General features: G+C 35.3%; 1 protein-coding gene across 2 annotated transcripts in view; it reads left to right on the top strand.

Annotated features, from left to right (window-relative positions):
- The window catches only part of opcml (opioid binding protein/cell adhesion molecule-like), a 311,495-nt gene extending 296,407 nt beyond the window's left edge, over positions 1-15,088 (top strand). For both annotated transcript variants that reach the window (XM_056467602.1, XM_056467601.1), the window contains 4 exons: positions 4,693-4,827; positions 6,875-6,995; positions 8,629-8,780; positions 13,516-15,088. In XM_056467602.1, the coding sequence (XP_056323577.1) occupies positions 4,693-4,827; positions 6,875-6,995; positions 8,629-8,780; positions 13,516-13,619 (512 nt within the window). In that variant the 3' untranslated portion in view covers positions 13,620-15,088. The remainder of the gene's footprint in view (positions 1-4,692; positions 4,828-6,874; positions 6,996-8,628; positions 8,781-13,515) is intronic.
- The last annotated feature ends 2,189 nt before the right edge of the window (positions 15,089-17,277 follow it).

Here is a 17,277-nt window from a genome sequence, read left to right as displayed (position 1 = left end):
ATTCATTCATTCCTGCATACATTTACAAAGAAACATTGTATATGGTTGGTATCATAAATATTCTTATTATTGTATACACTACCTGACAAAAGTCTTTTCATTAATCCTATGAATTTTCCTATGAATCATCTGTTAAACTTCATCCCAATCATCACAAGTACTGCGTTGACCTATTGGAACCCACATGGACGCAAGATTCTCACTGAAATCAGTCAAGTTTGGTGAAAGAAAAATCATGGTTTTGGGTTACATTCTGTATGGGGGCCTGTGAGAGATCTGCAGAGTGGATGGCAACATCAACAGCCTGAGGGCTCCTTCTCATACTTCAGCCTTCACATCAAAGAAGATCAAGGTGCTCCAGGATTGGCCAACCCAGTTACCAAATTTGAACATTATTGAGCCTGTCTGGGGTAAGATGGAGGAGGCATTGAAGATGAAGAATCTTGATGAACTCTGGGAGTCCTGCAAGAATGCTTTCTTTGCCATTCCAGATGACTTTATTAATAAGTTATTTGAGTCATTGCAGAGATGTATGGATGCAGTCCTCCAAACTCATGGAGTCATACACAATATTAATTATTTTTCCACTGCACCATGACTTTATATTCTATACTGTACATTATTTCTGTTTAGTGACAAGACTTTTGTCTAAGCAAAGTCAGACTTTACTGTCCTAATTAAATGATTTAAAATCAAGGCATGATCATATTTTATTTTGGTAAAAGAAGCATAATCTAGAGGCCTTTGCCTTTCTTATAAGCCACTTCTTATGATAAACTAGAAGTCAATATTTGTTGTTCCTAAAATTTGGAGAGGTGACGAGACCTTTGTCAGGTAGTGTATATTTATTTTAACTACACGTGTTTTATCTTACACCTTTTATGCTCTTTCATATTACAGTATGTGCCTATTGCTGTTATTGTTTGTTATGCCCATACAGTTTGTTTGTATTTTCTCTGTAAAGCACTCTGTGCAGCCTTGTGGCAGTTGGAAACATGCTATATAAATAAATTGAACTTGAACTACACATATTTACTTTTTATGTTTAAATATTAACAATGGTTCTTAAGAGTTTTATAATGGTAGTATTAATATTGTTGAATTATAACTTTTTATAAACTTACATATACAATTTAGTGGATTTATATTCAAACCATATAACTGTTATAACTTTAATATATAAAGTTATAAATTAAATGTTAGAAAACATAAACAAATATTTCAGTGGCAAATAGAATCAATTAAATTATTATTTTTTAATAAAGATACAAGTTTGTGTATTTTATTTCCAGTAACAAAAATGATATATTCATATATTGCTCAGATATATTGTATTCGTAATGTACAGTATATAATGTAATGTAACATGTTTATTGTTACTCAAATAATTAGGGCTACGAGTAATTTCGGGCTTCACTGTATATATGCGTCATTTGTTTCAAATAATGCAGACATTGAGAGCATAAGAAGCTTTTTTCATGATAAAACTGTAAAACACTGACCAGCAGTGTATGACCATTATTCTTTAAAACATCTTTTTGTATTGCACATAAGTCGGATTTGCAACAATGTGAGCTGAACAAAATGAGTTTCATTTTTGCCCATCTATATGTCCCATAAAACCAGAGCAGAAAACAGCTGTATCATTACACTCCACACTTAAACACATTTAGTCTCTCCTCGCATGGCCAGATTCTTGTAGAAACTGCATTATTTCAAATTAGGGGATGTCATTTCAGGCCCAGGATGTTGCATTTGGAGCGCAATGATCCCTCAAAGTTTTTTAACATTCCAAGGCAGACTCATATAAGGAGATGTGCATAATTACCAATCCCCAAGGCCATGTTATTAAAACAAAATAACAACCTCAGTCCTGTCCTCAACCTTTGAGCGCCTCTGTTAATGAGACACTTCTGCAGTGACTGACATTTTACCAAACCTGAGGGTGAATCTTGATTTTGCTCCATCATTTCTGGCCTTGATAATGGGCTTGGAAGATACAGGTAGGTTTGGTGAAATGATGAACAACAGCAGAGGGGTCGCACAGGTCTAAGAGATGTGTGGTATTGACATCCAGACACATCTGATTGCTTTCAGATTCACATCATGTTGAAGAAAGTCTGCTCATTGTAGATCAAAGTAGAATAAGTGTGAGCGCTTTAGGGGCCGATCACATATGGTGTTTAAAACCATAAGGTGTGCTGCTGCTTTCGCCAATTTCAATGTGCTTCTGAGCTTGTCCTCCCATTATGTCTGTATTACTAAGCAACCATCAGCTATGCTCTCTGACAAACCCTTGCTGCAGCTCTGATACATGGGCTGCGTCTGACATTGCTTACTTCCATACTATAGTACGCTAAAAACAGTGGGTCTTGTCATACACCCGGCGCAATAGGGTGCAAGATGTGAACGGGACAATTTGTTGCTATTTTCAGACCAGCGCAACCCTAATTTTCCTCATTTTGTGCCACATTGTTTAAATAGCAAATCCATTTGTGCCACTTTGTGAACTCATGAGTGTGCCCGTCTAGAAAGGAGGTGTGTTAAGGCGTATTGTTGACACGTTGCTATTTTGAGGAACTCGTTGTGTTTAGAAATAATTTGAAACAAATCTTTGTGCTTAACTAACGAAATAAAATATGTAGGCTAATGGATGTCTTCAGTGGAGTGCGTACAACACGGTTTCCTTATCCACAATTGTAAAGGAGTAAAGACTTTTCTGCATCTGAGATGGATAGAAAAGCTAGTCCATGCTTTTATGACTTCTAGGCTAGACTACTGTAACTATATACTACTATATACTGTAGAACATATTTTTCTAACGGGCGTGTAGTAAATGCAAATGTAGCACCTGCTCGAGTACTAGGTGAATGAATAAAAAATGTGTGTCTGCTCGAGTACTTTTGGACGCAACCATGTTTTATTTTAAAAAAATTGTATTTGTTTGTTTGAAGTAATTAGTCTATAGTTTTTACAAAATATGTATAAACTATACAAAGTGTGAAACTGATTAGATGGTTTTTGACTCGTGGTGGGCTTGCGCTTTTCTGAAAGGTATATTCTAGGGATGTCCAGATCCAGATTTCCAATCACATGATTTCAGACTCGATCAGAATCGGACGTTACCTCCTGATCATGTACACATATATATTCCCATTATTTTTTAACACATCTATAGTTATGCAGTGGCACAGAGTTAGACCTCTTTCTTGACTTCACACAGAAACATCAACGTGTGTGGTATGACATCACTTTTTTGCAGAGACGCTATTGGTTATATGCCGGCAAAGTAGAACACAGAAGCAGCTTAAAGCAGAAAAGCACGAGCATGTCTGCACTCTAGAGGTATTATAAAGTTGACGGCGACAACATTGCCATAGCAAACTGTGAACTTTGAAAACTTGGGATAGCAAGAGGTGAAGAACTGATGTTATTTACTACTTGACTTTTCAAGCTACCTGACAGAAGTGCTCTGTTTGTTGAATTTTAAAATAAGGTGAATTAAATAAAAAATAAGGAACATCCTCGATCCGTTTATTTGCTCTTCTTTAGTCTTTTTTAATGTATTTTAGAAGTATCGGATCGAGTTTCGGTATCGGTAGATACTCAAAATCAAATGACTCGGACTTTGACTTGAGTGCAAAAAAACCTGATCGGGACATCCCTAGTATTTTCAACTAGCTAGGGAAAAAACTAGCACATCATACCACAAGCATGTCACACAGCATCCATGTCCCTTCCTATTTGCATGCATCTCTGTTTGAAATAACAATCCCTGAGTACACAAAAGATAAAGGGCTCCAAAAAGCTCTTTTTTTTCTTTCAGGATTTTCACTAAAAGGCTCTTTGGATAATTAAAAGGTTAATTCTTTGCCATTACTGTGGAAACCCCATTTTAGCACCTTAAATATTAAAAGAGTAGGAGAGAAAATATGTATTAAACATCACTGTGATGCATACAACTGACATGGGGATGATTTTGAGTCTTGTAAGATTGAATGGAAGGAGGGGTATAAAGAGGTGGGATAAAGATATTTATTTAGCATTTTGCGTGCGTGCATGCATTTTTGCGTGCGTGCGTGCGTGCGTGCGTTTGTGTGTGAGGGTACATGTTTAAATGATGTTGTGCGTTTATGCAGATAATCAGAATCACTGACATTTAGAAAATGAACTTCATGAGGGGTTCATGATTTTAATTTAAATTTATTTTATTCAGTTTTGTACCATCAATAATTATGTCTTGTTAGCTTGTTAGGGTCATATAAGTATTGCTGTTCAGGTCAAATAATGCCCCGTGGTGTTGTCCAGAAAGCACTATTAACGTAATGTTAACTAGTTTGTAACTATATCCGTTTCAAAACCTCTCCTAGAAGTAAGTTCAGAGTATTTTTGTTTAACCCTGAGCACAAAATATATGTGCAATAAAGTACGTGTGTTTTGTGATGGACTTTTTGTCTTTTAGTGTACAAAAAAAATTTGTTTTTTGTCTAAGTGTTTATTCTTGAGCTCAAAAACATATTTCTTCACCAAAATCTAAGCATACAGTGAGCAATGGTGCCTGTCTAAATGCCTCTTAGTCTGCTCTTTATCTCAGCACACCCTCAGGCCTTTTAAAACATGTTCGTTTTCATAATCTCAGTAATGTATGTGTGTTAATAATGCATTTTCCTGTGCGTGTGTGTGTTGCCACAGGGAACCGTATCGTGACGGAGGGCGAATATGTGGAAATGACAGCAATCACTAAAGACATGTCAGGCTCATATGACTGCATCACATCCAATGACATCTCACCTCCAGACGTCAGGACTGTCCAGGTCACTGTAAACTGTGAGTGAATTCCTCCGTTCTCTTTAGATTTCCGTAAAACACCATTCAAATATTTGATCATGAATTATTTTCAGATAACACACAGCTAAAGTGTGTTTAAGATGAAGTAGCCCCAGGCAGGTTTTGACTACATTACACTTCCATATCAGTACGCCGAATGATTTCAGTTATTTCACAGTGTACAACTGTCAAACAATAAATAAATACAATCAAAGCTGTTCAAGGACAAAAACCTGACGACTTTAAATTAGTTTTTAAATATGTTATAAGCTCTTTGATGTTAGTCTAGGGTAAAAAGGATAACATTTACGGTGTGGCCATTTTACCATGTGATGGTGGAAGCAAAAAGACAGACAACGTAAATGCCAACAAAAGTGATATATATTCAGATATATATTCAAAATGAAATATTTACAATAATGAAAAATGCATTTAAAAGGAGCAAGTTCAAAAACAAAGTATCAAACAAAATTATTATGCCAACTCAGAAGTAAGGGAACGCTAGTGACGCCAAACAAAAGAGAAATATAACAAAGCAATTCGAACTCAAGAGTAACCTCGCTACAGAGCATAATGAAACAAAAGAAAAGCACCGTGTGCCGTATTCTTCCTTATTCTCAGCTATCTGATAAATAAAAACAAAAGATGGCATTCATCTCTTACCTGATGTCTCAAACAACAAGTTACCCACATGTTTGCAAGATATAAGTCATATGGGATCATCCTTATCTACCTTAAAGCTGCTGTATGTACGTTTTTGAGCAAAAACGGAACATTCTTGTTTATCTGAAAAAAACATGCTAAAGTCAGATATTTTGCTTTGAAAATGTGTTTTCTGTGTTAGACTGCTCTCTTTGATTTGGTAATTTTAACCTGCCCTGTGCCAGTTTAGCTAATTATATTTCAGCACCCTGGTTGCCTTGGTGAAAAATCGCATATTTTATTTATTCATTCATTCAGAAAGGCTCTGAAAGCATGTGTCCGTGACCGAAATGCGACCTCCGGTGGAGAGTAGCTGAGTCCCAAATGACATGCAGATTCAGATCTTCACATGAGGGTATTAATTAACAAATGATTTAAATATTATGAACGTAAACATTAGGTGAGCAGGTTACATTGTAACTCTGTGTCCTAACAACACGCTTTGTGATGAGATACGCAGGGATAAGCAATTTGGCTGTTTGCACCAGACGAAACACGACAGAAATTTAAATACAGCCATTCAGAAGCAAAGAATATGCACTCACTCACGAAATGGTAAGGCTTATAATCTATTTAATACATATTAACCCTCTTTAACATTATTAAATGTACATGCTGAATCAATGTGTTTAGTTCTGAAGTTCAATTTCAAACGGTTTATATTATTTTCAAGATCTGAGGTGAACCATCTGCTGCTGCTTTCAGTATTATGGCAATAAATGTAATGTGAAATGACATTCAAACTCACATTGTTAGCATTTAACACTGAATAAAGCACAGGAGGTTTACCTGAGGTGATCATTGTCAGTTTTCTGTTGTTCACCTCTGAAAAATAGAAGTCGTTTCTAATATATCAATTTGAGGTGTTGATTAGGACAAAAACTCCTTTTAATATGGAAAATATTCCTTCTATCGAGTGATGTTGTTTTGATTTTAGAACACAGTTTAAATCTATCTGGCAACCCACGCTTGATCCAGGAGTGCAATACCTATTTCAACCACTGAATGTTAAACTTACATATTCTATGAAATAGAGTGAATTTAATAAGTGTTAGCTCGATATGACGTTGAAAAGAGCTGAACAAACAAATCAAACAAAATAAAAATGTAAAAAAAAACACAGAAGTCTCAAAAATGGGTGCAAAAGAATTTTACCCAAACAAAAGTTAAGCAAAATATTCAAATCATTATTGTGTCAGCAAAAATAAATAAATACTACTAGTTGGTGTTGTTGTTGTTGTTGTTAATATTAATAAAAAATTTCAATACTACTGTGAGCTTACACATACTGGTGGCTTAACCTTTTTTTTATGAGAATATGTTTATGAATTTCTCCATTTCACAGATCCGCCTGTCATTTCGAGAGCTCGCAGCACAGGAACGGCCGTTGGACAGAAAGGAGTGCTGTGGTGCGAGGCGTCTGCCGTTCCTCTCGCTGATTTTCAGTGGTTTAAAGGGGAGCGCAGGTACAGTTTATTCATTTATTAACATTTTTATTGCTCTTTTCTTTTATTTCCTTCTTTTGAACTTGAAATGAAGAAGAAATGGGATTTGAAAATGCATCTCATGCAACTCAGCTAACCAACAATCATGACTCTGAGCTATATGAATAAAACATGTAAATATATGTCTATTTATTAGACAATTAGGTCATGCTTGTATGTGGAAGCTAAAAGGCTAAGAGAAGCAAAAAAGTAGATGATCACAAATTAAAAGTGGGTTCAGAAAATATTTAAACACAAAAGACTTAAAATGTGGGGCTAGCAATTTATTATTTTAATTTCACTACAGTAAAAACATTCTTTACAATACTAGAAAAGTGCCCATTGACAGTAAACTGAAATTTTAGATAATCTCTTTACAAACAAACATTATTGCATATATACATTAATATAATAATCAATATTATATTTGCATTATAAAGTAGTAAACATATTTATTTAAATGGTTGTATTATTATTATTATTATTATTATTATTATTATTATTATTATTATTATTTAAAATAGTAAATAAATAAAATAACACACTTGATACTTTACATATTATACAATTGAATGTTGTTGTTGTTGTTGTTGTGGTGGTTGTGGTTGTTGTGGTTGTTACTATTATTATTATTATTAATATTATTATTGTTGTTATTATTATTATTATTATTATTATTTAAAATAATAAATAAAATAGCAAACTTGATACTTTAATATTCATTTGAATGTTGTTGTTGTTATTGTTGTTATTATTATTATTTAAAATGATAAATCAATCAATAAATAAATAAATAAAACCACAAACCTGATACTTTACATATTATACATTTGAATGCTTTTATTATTGTTGTTGTTGTTGTTATTATTTTAAATAAATAAATAAAATAGCAGACTTGATACCTTACATTTGAATGTTGTTATTATTATTATTATTATTATTATTATTATTATTATTATTATTATTATTATTATTATTATTATTATTGCTATTATTATTGTTGTTGTTATTATTTAAAATAAATAAATACATAAATAAATTAAATAGCAAACTTTATACTTTACATATTACACATTTGAATGTTGTTGTTGTTGTTATTTAAAATTATAAGTAAATAAAATTGCAAACTTGAACCTTACATATACATTTGAATGCTGTTATTATTATTATTGTTATTATTTTTATTATTATTATTATTTTATATTATTAATGATAATAATAATAAAAATAATAAAAATAAAAATAATTATTATTATTTTATTTTATTTTATTATTTTTTTTTAAATATTTATATTTATATTATAAACTGTGAAAATTGGCTGTAAGGATTGCAGGTACATTTTTAATTAACAGTAAAAGTCACATCAGAAATTAATTAGAAAAAATAATAAATGCCTTTCAAATCTCCCAGGGCTCAACAAACTGCTACGTCATGATTCTGAACGAGCTAGCTAATTAAATTTATGAAAATAAGCCTATTTGTCAGACATTAGGTCACACACAGCTGTGAGCGAGAGTTAATTTGTGCCGTCAGCCGTCCACTCGTGTAGATGTTGTTTTTAATAGCGGCTCATCTCAACACAAGGCTAACTTTGACCTCAACATTTTTTTCCAGAATCCTCAACGGACTCAACGGGGTCAAGATCGAAAACAAGGGGAAACAGTCCATGCTAACGTTCTTCAACGTCTCTGAGGAGGATTACGGCAACTACACCTGCGTGGCCATCAACAAACTGGGAATAACAAATGCCAGCATCATTCTGTACGGTAAGAAAAATGATTCATGTAAACTGATGGTCAGAACACACAATATCACTATGTGTCAAATGCTGACCATGTGTAGTTGTAGCTGTTTCTTTTAGCGATGCACCAATATTGATTCCAATTCAGATTTTTTTTCTTAATTGGAGTGCATGAACAAGGTATTTGTTTACTTTATCACAAGTTGACTATGTTCTGTGATTTAAAATGAGTGCACTTCAGTCAGAAACCACTGCACTTCAGTCACAATCTAAACAAAGGAACTACCTGTATTAGCCTGGGGTGCATTTCCAAAAACCATCGCTAACCAACTAAGGTCGCAAGTTACAAACATTGCCCGTTGAATAGGTGTTTCCCAAATCAATCATGCCAACGAACATTCGCAAACTGCGTTGCAAACTTGTACACCTGCAACTACACCTCTAGAGCTGTAGTTAGAATCAATAATCATCTGGTTGTTTTCTATTCCCAGTCAACCCCCCCTATGCCCTATTTCTTTCGAATGTTCCAACATTTAAACATGGAGTGATTAAAAAAAACAAACAAACATCAAATTCATCTCTCTTAGGTGTAATATGCTTTCAAAGTATTTTTCCAGTTCAGTTTTCGCGATCTTCAGATTGATAATTGCGTTCCCTTCGCAGTGGACTTTCAAAACATTTATGCCATTTTGAACACAGCCGTGGCTCATGAAGAAAGCTATAGGTGACTTATTATTTAAAAGCTGACATAACGTTACGTCTCCAAAGCTTGTGAAAACAAAAATATATAGCATACGTTAATGGTTTAACTAACGTGGTTTAAACTATGCATCTGTGACAAAACAACTACATTTTTTTAGAAACACTCGTCACTACATTGTACTTTTCCCAAAGGATACATCATACTATGATAGTTTAGCCACGAGTCATGTCGTTGTTTGGGAAATGCACCCATGGGTAGGAAGTGGTTCAAATTAGATTTTCAAAAAATAAAGTAAAAGCTTAATGACCTGACTTTAGCTTTGTGAACATAAATATGCTACATAAAATATACCTTTACTTAGCAAAGTAAATAGAAAGTAAATAAAGGCTAAATAAAATGCTAATTCAATTTCATGAAAATACCATTTAAACTTTTGTTGGTTCTCCTCCTAGATATTTCATTAATCTCCCACTGCTAGTTCAGTATTTAGGATTTTCTTCAAATATTTCACAGATTGTGAACAGCGAGCTGCTCTGTCTATAACAGCTGTCAATTACTGTTTCTTCCAGTTGAGTTTGTCAAGCACAACCAAATAATTCACAGATAAGATGAAATCAGCAGGTAAATTGAATGTATAGCAAGTATATATGTTTACCTTAGCTTTTAATATAGATTCGTATGGCTGAAAATAACAATAATCCTGCTATTATCTTTGATTTTGACTTTTTTTGAGGCACGATCATCTAAACTGATAAATAATTAAAAAGGCCCAAACACAAAAGCCTCACCAGCACAATATTTTTGTTAAACATTGAACATCATGAAGTATGATCATCAGAAGTATGAAATGAACAATGTTTGTTGAAATTGTTTTAGGTTAAGGTGAATGCAAATTTTGTGAGTGTTTGGCTATTCTTTAGTAAGGCCGATGCTTACTAAAACCATGGTCACGCTGCACTTTTCTCTCTATAGACTTCCAGTCATACACATGCAAATGCAGCAGTCTGGAAACGCAAGGTCATGTGATAAATTTTAGATTTCACTGTGTTCTGAAGTTCTGAACTCTGACCTGTGAAATTGCAACAAGAATGTGAGACCAATAGAAGATCAAAATATGACCTCTCTGTACAGAAATGTAAAATATGGAGCAATAACTCGCTTTATCAGTGTCTAATCATATTGCTTTATCTTGTCCAGTTTTGTAGCATTGTACGACAGAATTTTGCATGTTCAAACTCTAGTGTGTTAAAGACCCGTACACAAATTGCATCAGATTTTCCTGGTGCACATACAATGCACTAAAACATCTCAAAGTTTTAGAATTCCTCTAGCGAACTGCAAGTGATGTGACAAGAACCAACCAATCAGCTTCACTCTGAATATATATTTAACATATTTCAGTAACAAGGGTAGACTAATTACCTTGCAGAGCACCCAAACACTGTGGCACTTTTTCTATTTTTTCTGTTAAGAAAACCTGTATCAGTGCTACAGCAAGGGTTTGTCAGTAGTGATTCCTTAGAGAGTGCAGCTAATGGTTGCTTAACAACTGCGGACGCCAGTGAACCACAAGCACCTGAGCACATTGAACTTTGTTGAATGAAGCGGTGCACTTTTTTATGCAATATGTGACCTCTAAAGTATTAAGCCCCATGAAGTCATGGAGTACAGTGATGCAGAGTTCCTAAAACCTGGAAATGGCTTCACAAATTTATTTTATTTTTTTTATTTTTTTAAATGAGGCTTTAAGAGGAGGAACCATATAAGTCCATATTTTGCATTTTGAGTAATATGATTTTTTCTGTTGGATTGTGAACATTATATTATTATTATTATTATTATTATTATTATTATTACTTGAAGATAGACAACAAAAACTTCTTGATTCAAGGGAGATAACATTTTTCAGTGTCAGTAATAAAAATGCAAAGTTATTGTGATTTCTGTTTCTCAAATGTGGAAGAACGGTATATGTTTAGTTAGTGTGAAATAACAGTATAACTCCAATTCATCATATCACTTTAAACCACTAAAGATCTGATTCCTTTATCTTAGTTTTAATACAGTAACAGAAACTTCAGTTTAATATTAAGCATTTCTTTCAAGTTTATTATTATTATTAAAAGCAAATAAATAAATCTTTATCGTGATGGGCATAGTGTCTAAACTTTTGATCACCCCTTGTATGTTTAGATAGCTCCAATAGTCTCCTTGTCGTTTATTTAGAAAAGTATATACGCAGCGCACCTGTGCATACTTCTTCAAACTGTTCTCTCGTTCCACCATCTCATGATATAAATAAATATGTAAACAAATAAACTTTGCTTGCCGTAGTTTACACAGGACTGGCTGGAAATACGCAGTGATACAGCTTTATTATATGTGGTATGTGGTTTATTTTGATAGGTTAACTGTTTTTGTGCTGTTTAGTGCTTTTCAGTGCATTCAGAGAGAGAGAGGGATCACGTCAGAAGTCTGCATTCTCGCGGCTGTACTCGATCAGATATCTTGCGGCACGGTAATACATTTCCGAATAAAACGCGATAGCGGTCGGTAACTCTGGTGTTATTTGAATGGGAGCAGGCGGTCTAACAATATAGCGCTCCTGAGTCCCGATGTTATTTCGGAACAGTATATCTGTGATTTCCTCATTCTTATTGAGCACCGGTACAGCCAGTGCTCACGACTGTTACACATGATGAACGTATGGACCAGTGCTTTATGTACATGCTTTTTATTCGCACACTCTGTGCGCACATCATCTGCATACCGGTCCTTAGAGCGGGCTTTACCATGGCAGAGCAAACTGATAATGCGCTGTGCCTGAAAGACATTCAGCTTCCTTAGAAAAGGAAACCCACTTCAGGCAAGTCTGATGTATGGGAGTCTTTTTCATACATCATAGACACAAATAAAAAAATACCCTTTGCGTGATGTGATAATAAGTCTAAGTTTTAGCAGTCACAAGACTGGAACCTCAGATTTAAGGTCATGTCTCATCACAAAGGGGCAAACAAAACTGACATTTAGCCTAAAATCCTTGCAAAACCTACAGTTTTATCTGTTATCTCTTTTATTTGGTAGTACCCAATTTAAGCATTTAAATGTAGCAAAACGGTCAGGTTGGGTAGAAAACGGGTTGAGTGAACAAGGGCTAAATATAAGACGGGTGCAGAATAAATCCTTGCGGGAGCGAGACTAAAAAATGAATCCTACGCAGATCTCTAGATCACGTCACATATACAGTTCTTCCACTCACCTCTTTCAGTGGATTTTTCCCTGGTTTTTGTTCTCCTCTTTGTTTCAGATATGGTTTCCCAGCATCCCTCAAAGCCTTGCTTAATCTGTCCTTCCATTTGTTCATGTCGGCTCTCCTTTTTTTGCCGAAGTTTTGCCTTTTAATGTCCGAAGCGGCATCTCCATTCTTCTTAGTGGACATAATAGGTTTTTCCCCGTGACGTGGTTTTTCCCAGACTCATGGTAACGTGAAAATATCCCCAAACTGTTTCCCCAAAATGTCCACACATACAATTAATGTCACATGGTTATCTTATTATTTTATAGGGTTGTTCATCGCACACACTCAAATAAAATTATTATTCATTATGCATAGCAAAGGTTTCACAAAATAAATAGAGTTAATTTGTAGAGTAATTTACAGTTTAGAACATGCTCAACCAATCAAAAAATATTCAAACCAAAGTATAAAGTACAATATCTGCTGTCTCTTTACACACCTTGTACTGTAAAATGATTGCAGTACTGGGAGATTACAAGTCCATAAAAAAAAAAATAATAAAAGGACAGTAGTTTGGTGCATCTCTAAACTAAACTATTATTTTATGTACAAATCCCAACTCAGATAAGTCAATTAGTGTCAGGATGTGTCAAACGTTTGCCTACAGCAGTTCCATCAGCTCTGTTTTTGTCGCTCCAGGCATGCGCTAACCCTGACCACGTGCATGCATAGCAGATTCTTTGAACTGCATTAATGCATGATGATACAAGCGCTGGATGTTTGGGAGGTTGTTAACGTGTAGGGTTTCTCTTCCCGCAGGCCCCGGAGCGATACACGATTTGAACAACGCAGCCTTATCGCCAACCTGCTCGCTCTTGCTTCTAACTCTGCTTTTAACCCTGTCGCTCCTCAGCAAGTTTTGATGCTAAAGCAGCGTTTCCGCTCGTCCGTAAAACACACACACAGACTCAAAGTCCCACACACCGAGAGCAGGAGAGAGTACTTGATCAGCTATTATTATTATCGCTTATCATTTTGCCTTATGTTTTATTTCTGAAGGCACATGTCAGTGTGGGTTTCTGGGTCTGTAATGAGATGCTTTGGGGTTTAACAGTGTTTTGAAACAGTGAACTGGACTGTGAATGGAGTGGAGTTTGTTAGCTGGGTAGAAATTATAATAATAATAATAGAACCACTATATGTGTCTCTCCAACCTTTTGTATGTGAAAAGAGAAGCAAAAATTCATGTAATCGTGAATAACTGGATGGTTTTTTTGCTCAGTATTGAACAGTGTGAATTGAGGTTACTGGTGTGTCCTGTTTTCCTGTAAAATAACATGAGTTTCTTTTTTTCTTTCTTTCTTTTAAAGAATCGATGAAAATGACAAACAGCAAAAAAGAAACAAACGTAAAACCTTTGAAGAAAAAAAAAAAAAAAGCTTCAGTACCTCCAGAAAGTATTTGAATATGGAATCCACACTTATATATGTTGGAATCTCATTAAACTAAATGGCATTAACAGGGAAAAGTCCATATTCTCACCGGCCACTTTATTAGGTATACCTGTCCAACTGCTTGTTAACGCAAAATTTTAATTAGCCAATCACATGACAGCAACTCAATGCATTTAGGCATGTAAACAGGGTCAAGACGATCTGCTGCAGTTCAAACCGATCATCAGAATGGGGAAGAAAGGTGATTTAAGTGACTTTGAACGTGGCATGAAATACTCAGATGGGGTGGTCTGAGAATTTCTGAAACTACTAATCTACTGGGATTTTCATGCTCAACCATCTCTAGGGTTTACAGAGAATGGTCTGAAAAAGAGAAAATATCCAGTCAGTGGTAATTCTGTGGGCGCAGATGCCTTGTTGATGTCAGAGGAGAATTGCCAGACTTGTTTGAGCTGATAGACAGCAACAGAAATTGAGTAATTTGTAGTAAATAACCACTTGTTACATCCTAGTTATGCAGAAGAGCATCTCTGAATGCACAACGTGTCCAACCTTAAGGCAGATGGACTACAGCAGCAGAAGACCACACCGGTTGCCACTCCTGTCGGCTAAGAACAGGAAACTGAGGCTACAATTTGCACAGCCTCACTAAAATTGGACAATAGAAGATTGTAAAATAGTTGCTTGGTACAATAAGTCTCGATTTGATTCTGCGACATTCGGTAGGGTCAGAATTTGGCGTCAACAACAGGAAAGCATATCAATGATTCAGGCTGGTGGTGGTGTAAGGGTGTGGGGGATATTTTTTTGGCACGCTTTTGGGCCCATTAGTACCAATCGAGCATTGTTTCAATGCCACAGCCTACCTGAGTATTGTTGCTGACCATGTCCGTCCCTTTATGATCACAGTGTACCAATGTTCTGATGACTACTTCCAGCAGGATAACATATCATAACTCTTCATATCACAAAGCATGAATCATCTCAGACTTGTTTCTTGAACATGACAATGAGTTCACTGTATTCAAATTGCCTCCACAGTCACCAGAAATCAATCCAATATGGGTTACCAATCCACCTATGGGATGTAGTGGAACAGGAGAGTCGCATCATGGATGTGCAGCAAATCTGCAGTGTGCTGATATCATGTCAATATGAACCAAAATCTCTGAGGAATATTTCCAGTACCTTGTTGAATCTATACCACGAAGGATTAAGGCAGTTCTGAAGGCAAAATGGGGTGCCAACCTGGTACGAGTAAGGTGTACCTAATAAAGTGGCCGGTTATTTCTTCAGTGGTGATAATAAGTTCACTCTTTATTTTTCTTGTCTATTACAATGACATTCACTCAAAGTGTGGCTCAAATGTCCAAATACTTTTCGGGGATGCTGTATGTGATATGATTTACTGTACATGTACAGATGTATGCAAATACTGTTCGCACACACACACACATACACATGCACACACATATAAGACCTATGCGTTCAATATAATATAGCACACAGTTTCTAAAGTCATAGTGCATCCCTCGACGCTCATCTGCCATTAAAGGTGTTGAAATGACAAAGGAATCACAAGATAACCCGCACGCGTTCTTGTACTGAGCTCAGATAGTTACAAGCAGTAGGATAGACTCCTTTCCTGCTCCAATACGTTTAACGCTGCTCTTAGAGCTGTTTTTAGTGTAGACGCAGACAGTATGCCCTCATGTAAGCTACATCAAAATCGGTTCCTCATATTAAACCTTTTAGGTTGATCATAAATGTACCAAAATGAGGCAGAGGAGCTGTACTGAATAGTCATTTCCTCTATGAAATCCAAAACATTGATTTAGCTTGTCTTGATATCCACTTTTCACACCTCCAAATAACATCAGTCATTGTATATTTAGTTGTAAATCTCTTCCCAGAAGCGTTTGTGTTATCAGATACTGACTCTAATGGAGTGTTGAAACTTCTTTCTCAGGTTTTCGGTGCTGAGTTTTCTTTTACGTGTGTATGATTTTATATTCTTGAGTCACAGGCGAAGTAAATTTGACAGAAGCCAAAACTGTTATCGCAAATGATATAATAAAAAAGGGTGATATTTAATAACTTCTGAGAACAAAAATATATATAAATAGTCACAGACATATTTCTTTGGGTTTCTGTGGGTGATAACCATCAATTTATCCGTGATCTTTAGCACTAATTTCCACACTAATATAATGTCATATAAATGTCAAGTTTTGCAAGTCTGAGCAGGTGAAAGAAAATGGTAATCTCAGATTTCATCTATTTCATATGCCATATCTTTCCTTTCATAAGTCTGCGGAATTAGCCGTCACACTTTCTTACTCTATGAAAGTCGACCCATCAACATGCTTATGAATGATTTGGGATATATATATATATATATATATATATCCTCCCAAATAAGCATTCACTTATCACTGCGGCAATGTGTGAGGGCCTAAACGAACCTTTAAGAAAACACAGACAAACATGATGGCGCTAAAGTGAGACCTTGTCTGTGAGGCGTCTGAATTCAGCTTCAGTGAGCTCCATCAACAGTGCTCAACAAACACACTGAAGAGAAATGATTCAAGCCCAAGGTCTGCCAAATAAATACATGCCCACAGACTGTAAACGACCTCTGAGATTCTTGACCAACTGAACAGCTTTTTGGTCTGAGGTCAGTATTTGAATGGTCCATGTGAAATAGCTTGACCACGACATTCACTACGTTTAATACGACAGTTCTTGACCTGCAGTATGTTCAAAATGCTGCATGTGAACACACAAATTTAAAATATGCAAATAAATGGTTTTAGTTGATTGTTAAATAGGAGGACGGTGTAATTGCAGAGATCAACACACCTTTTCCTTGTTAGCGTTGTGCCTTTCGTGCATTTTAAACAAAAGTATATATCATGTGCTAGTGCAATCGAATTAGATTCAGTATCGACCCTGGAAACATTTTTATTATTAAGACTCAGTTTTTTCTGATGTTAATGAGTTATTTTAGTGTTACGAAAGACAGAGTTGTTGATGTATGAAGCTCAAAGTATACTTTGGTTTCTATATGTAAAGTGCATGTTACATCATTTTCGTGTTAAACGAATACACAGCTTGAATATGTTTT

The sequence above is a fragment of the Danio aesculapii genome, chromosome 10 (assembly GCF_903798145.1).
Source record: "Danio aesculapii chromosome 10, fDanAes4.1, whole genome shotgun sequence".
Classification (NCBI taxonomy): Eukaryota; Metazoa; Chordata; class Actinopteri; order Cypriniformes; family Danionidae; genus Danio; species Danio aesculapii.
The sequence above is the reverse complement of the archived record's forward strand: the minus strand, read 5'-3'. Positions and strand labels throughout refer to the sequence as shown.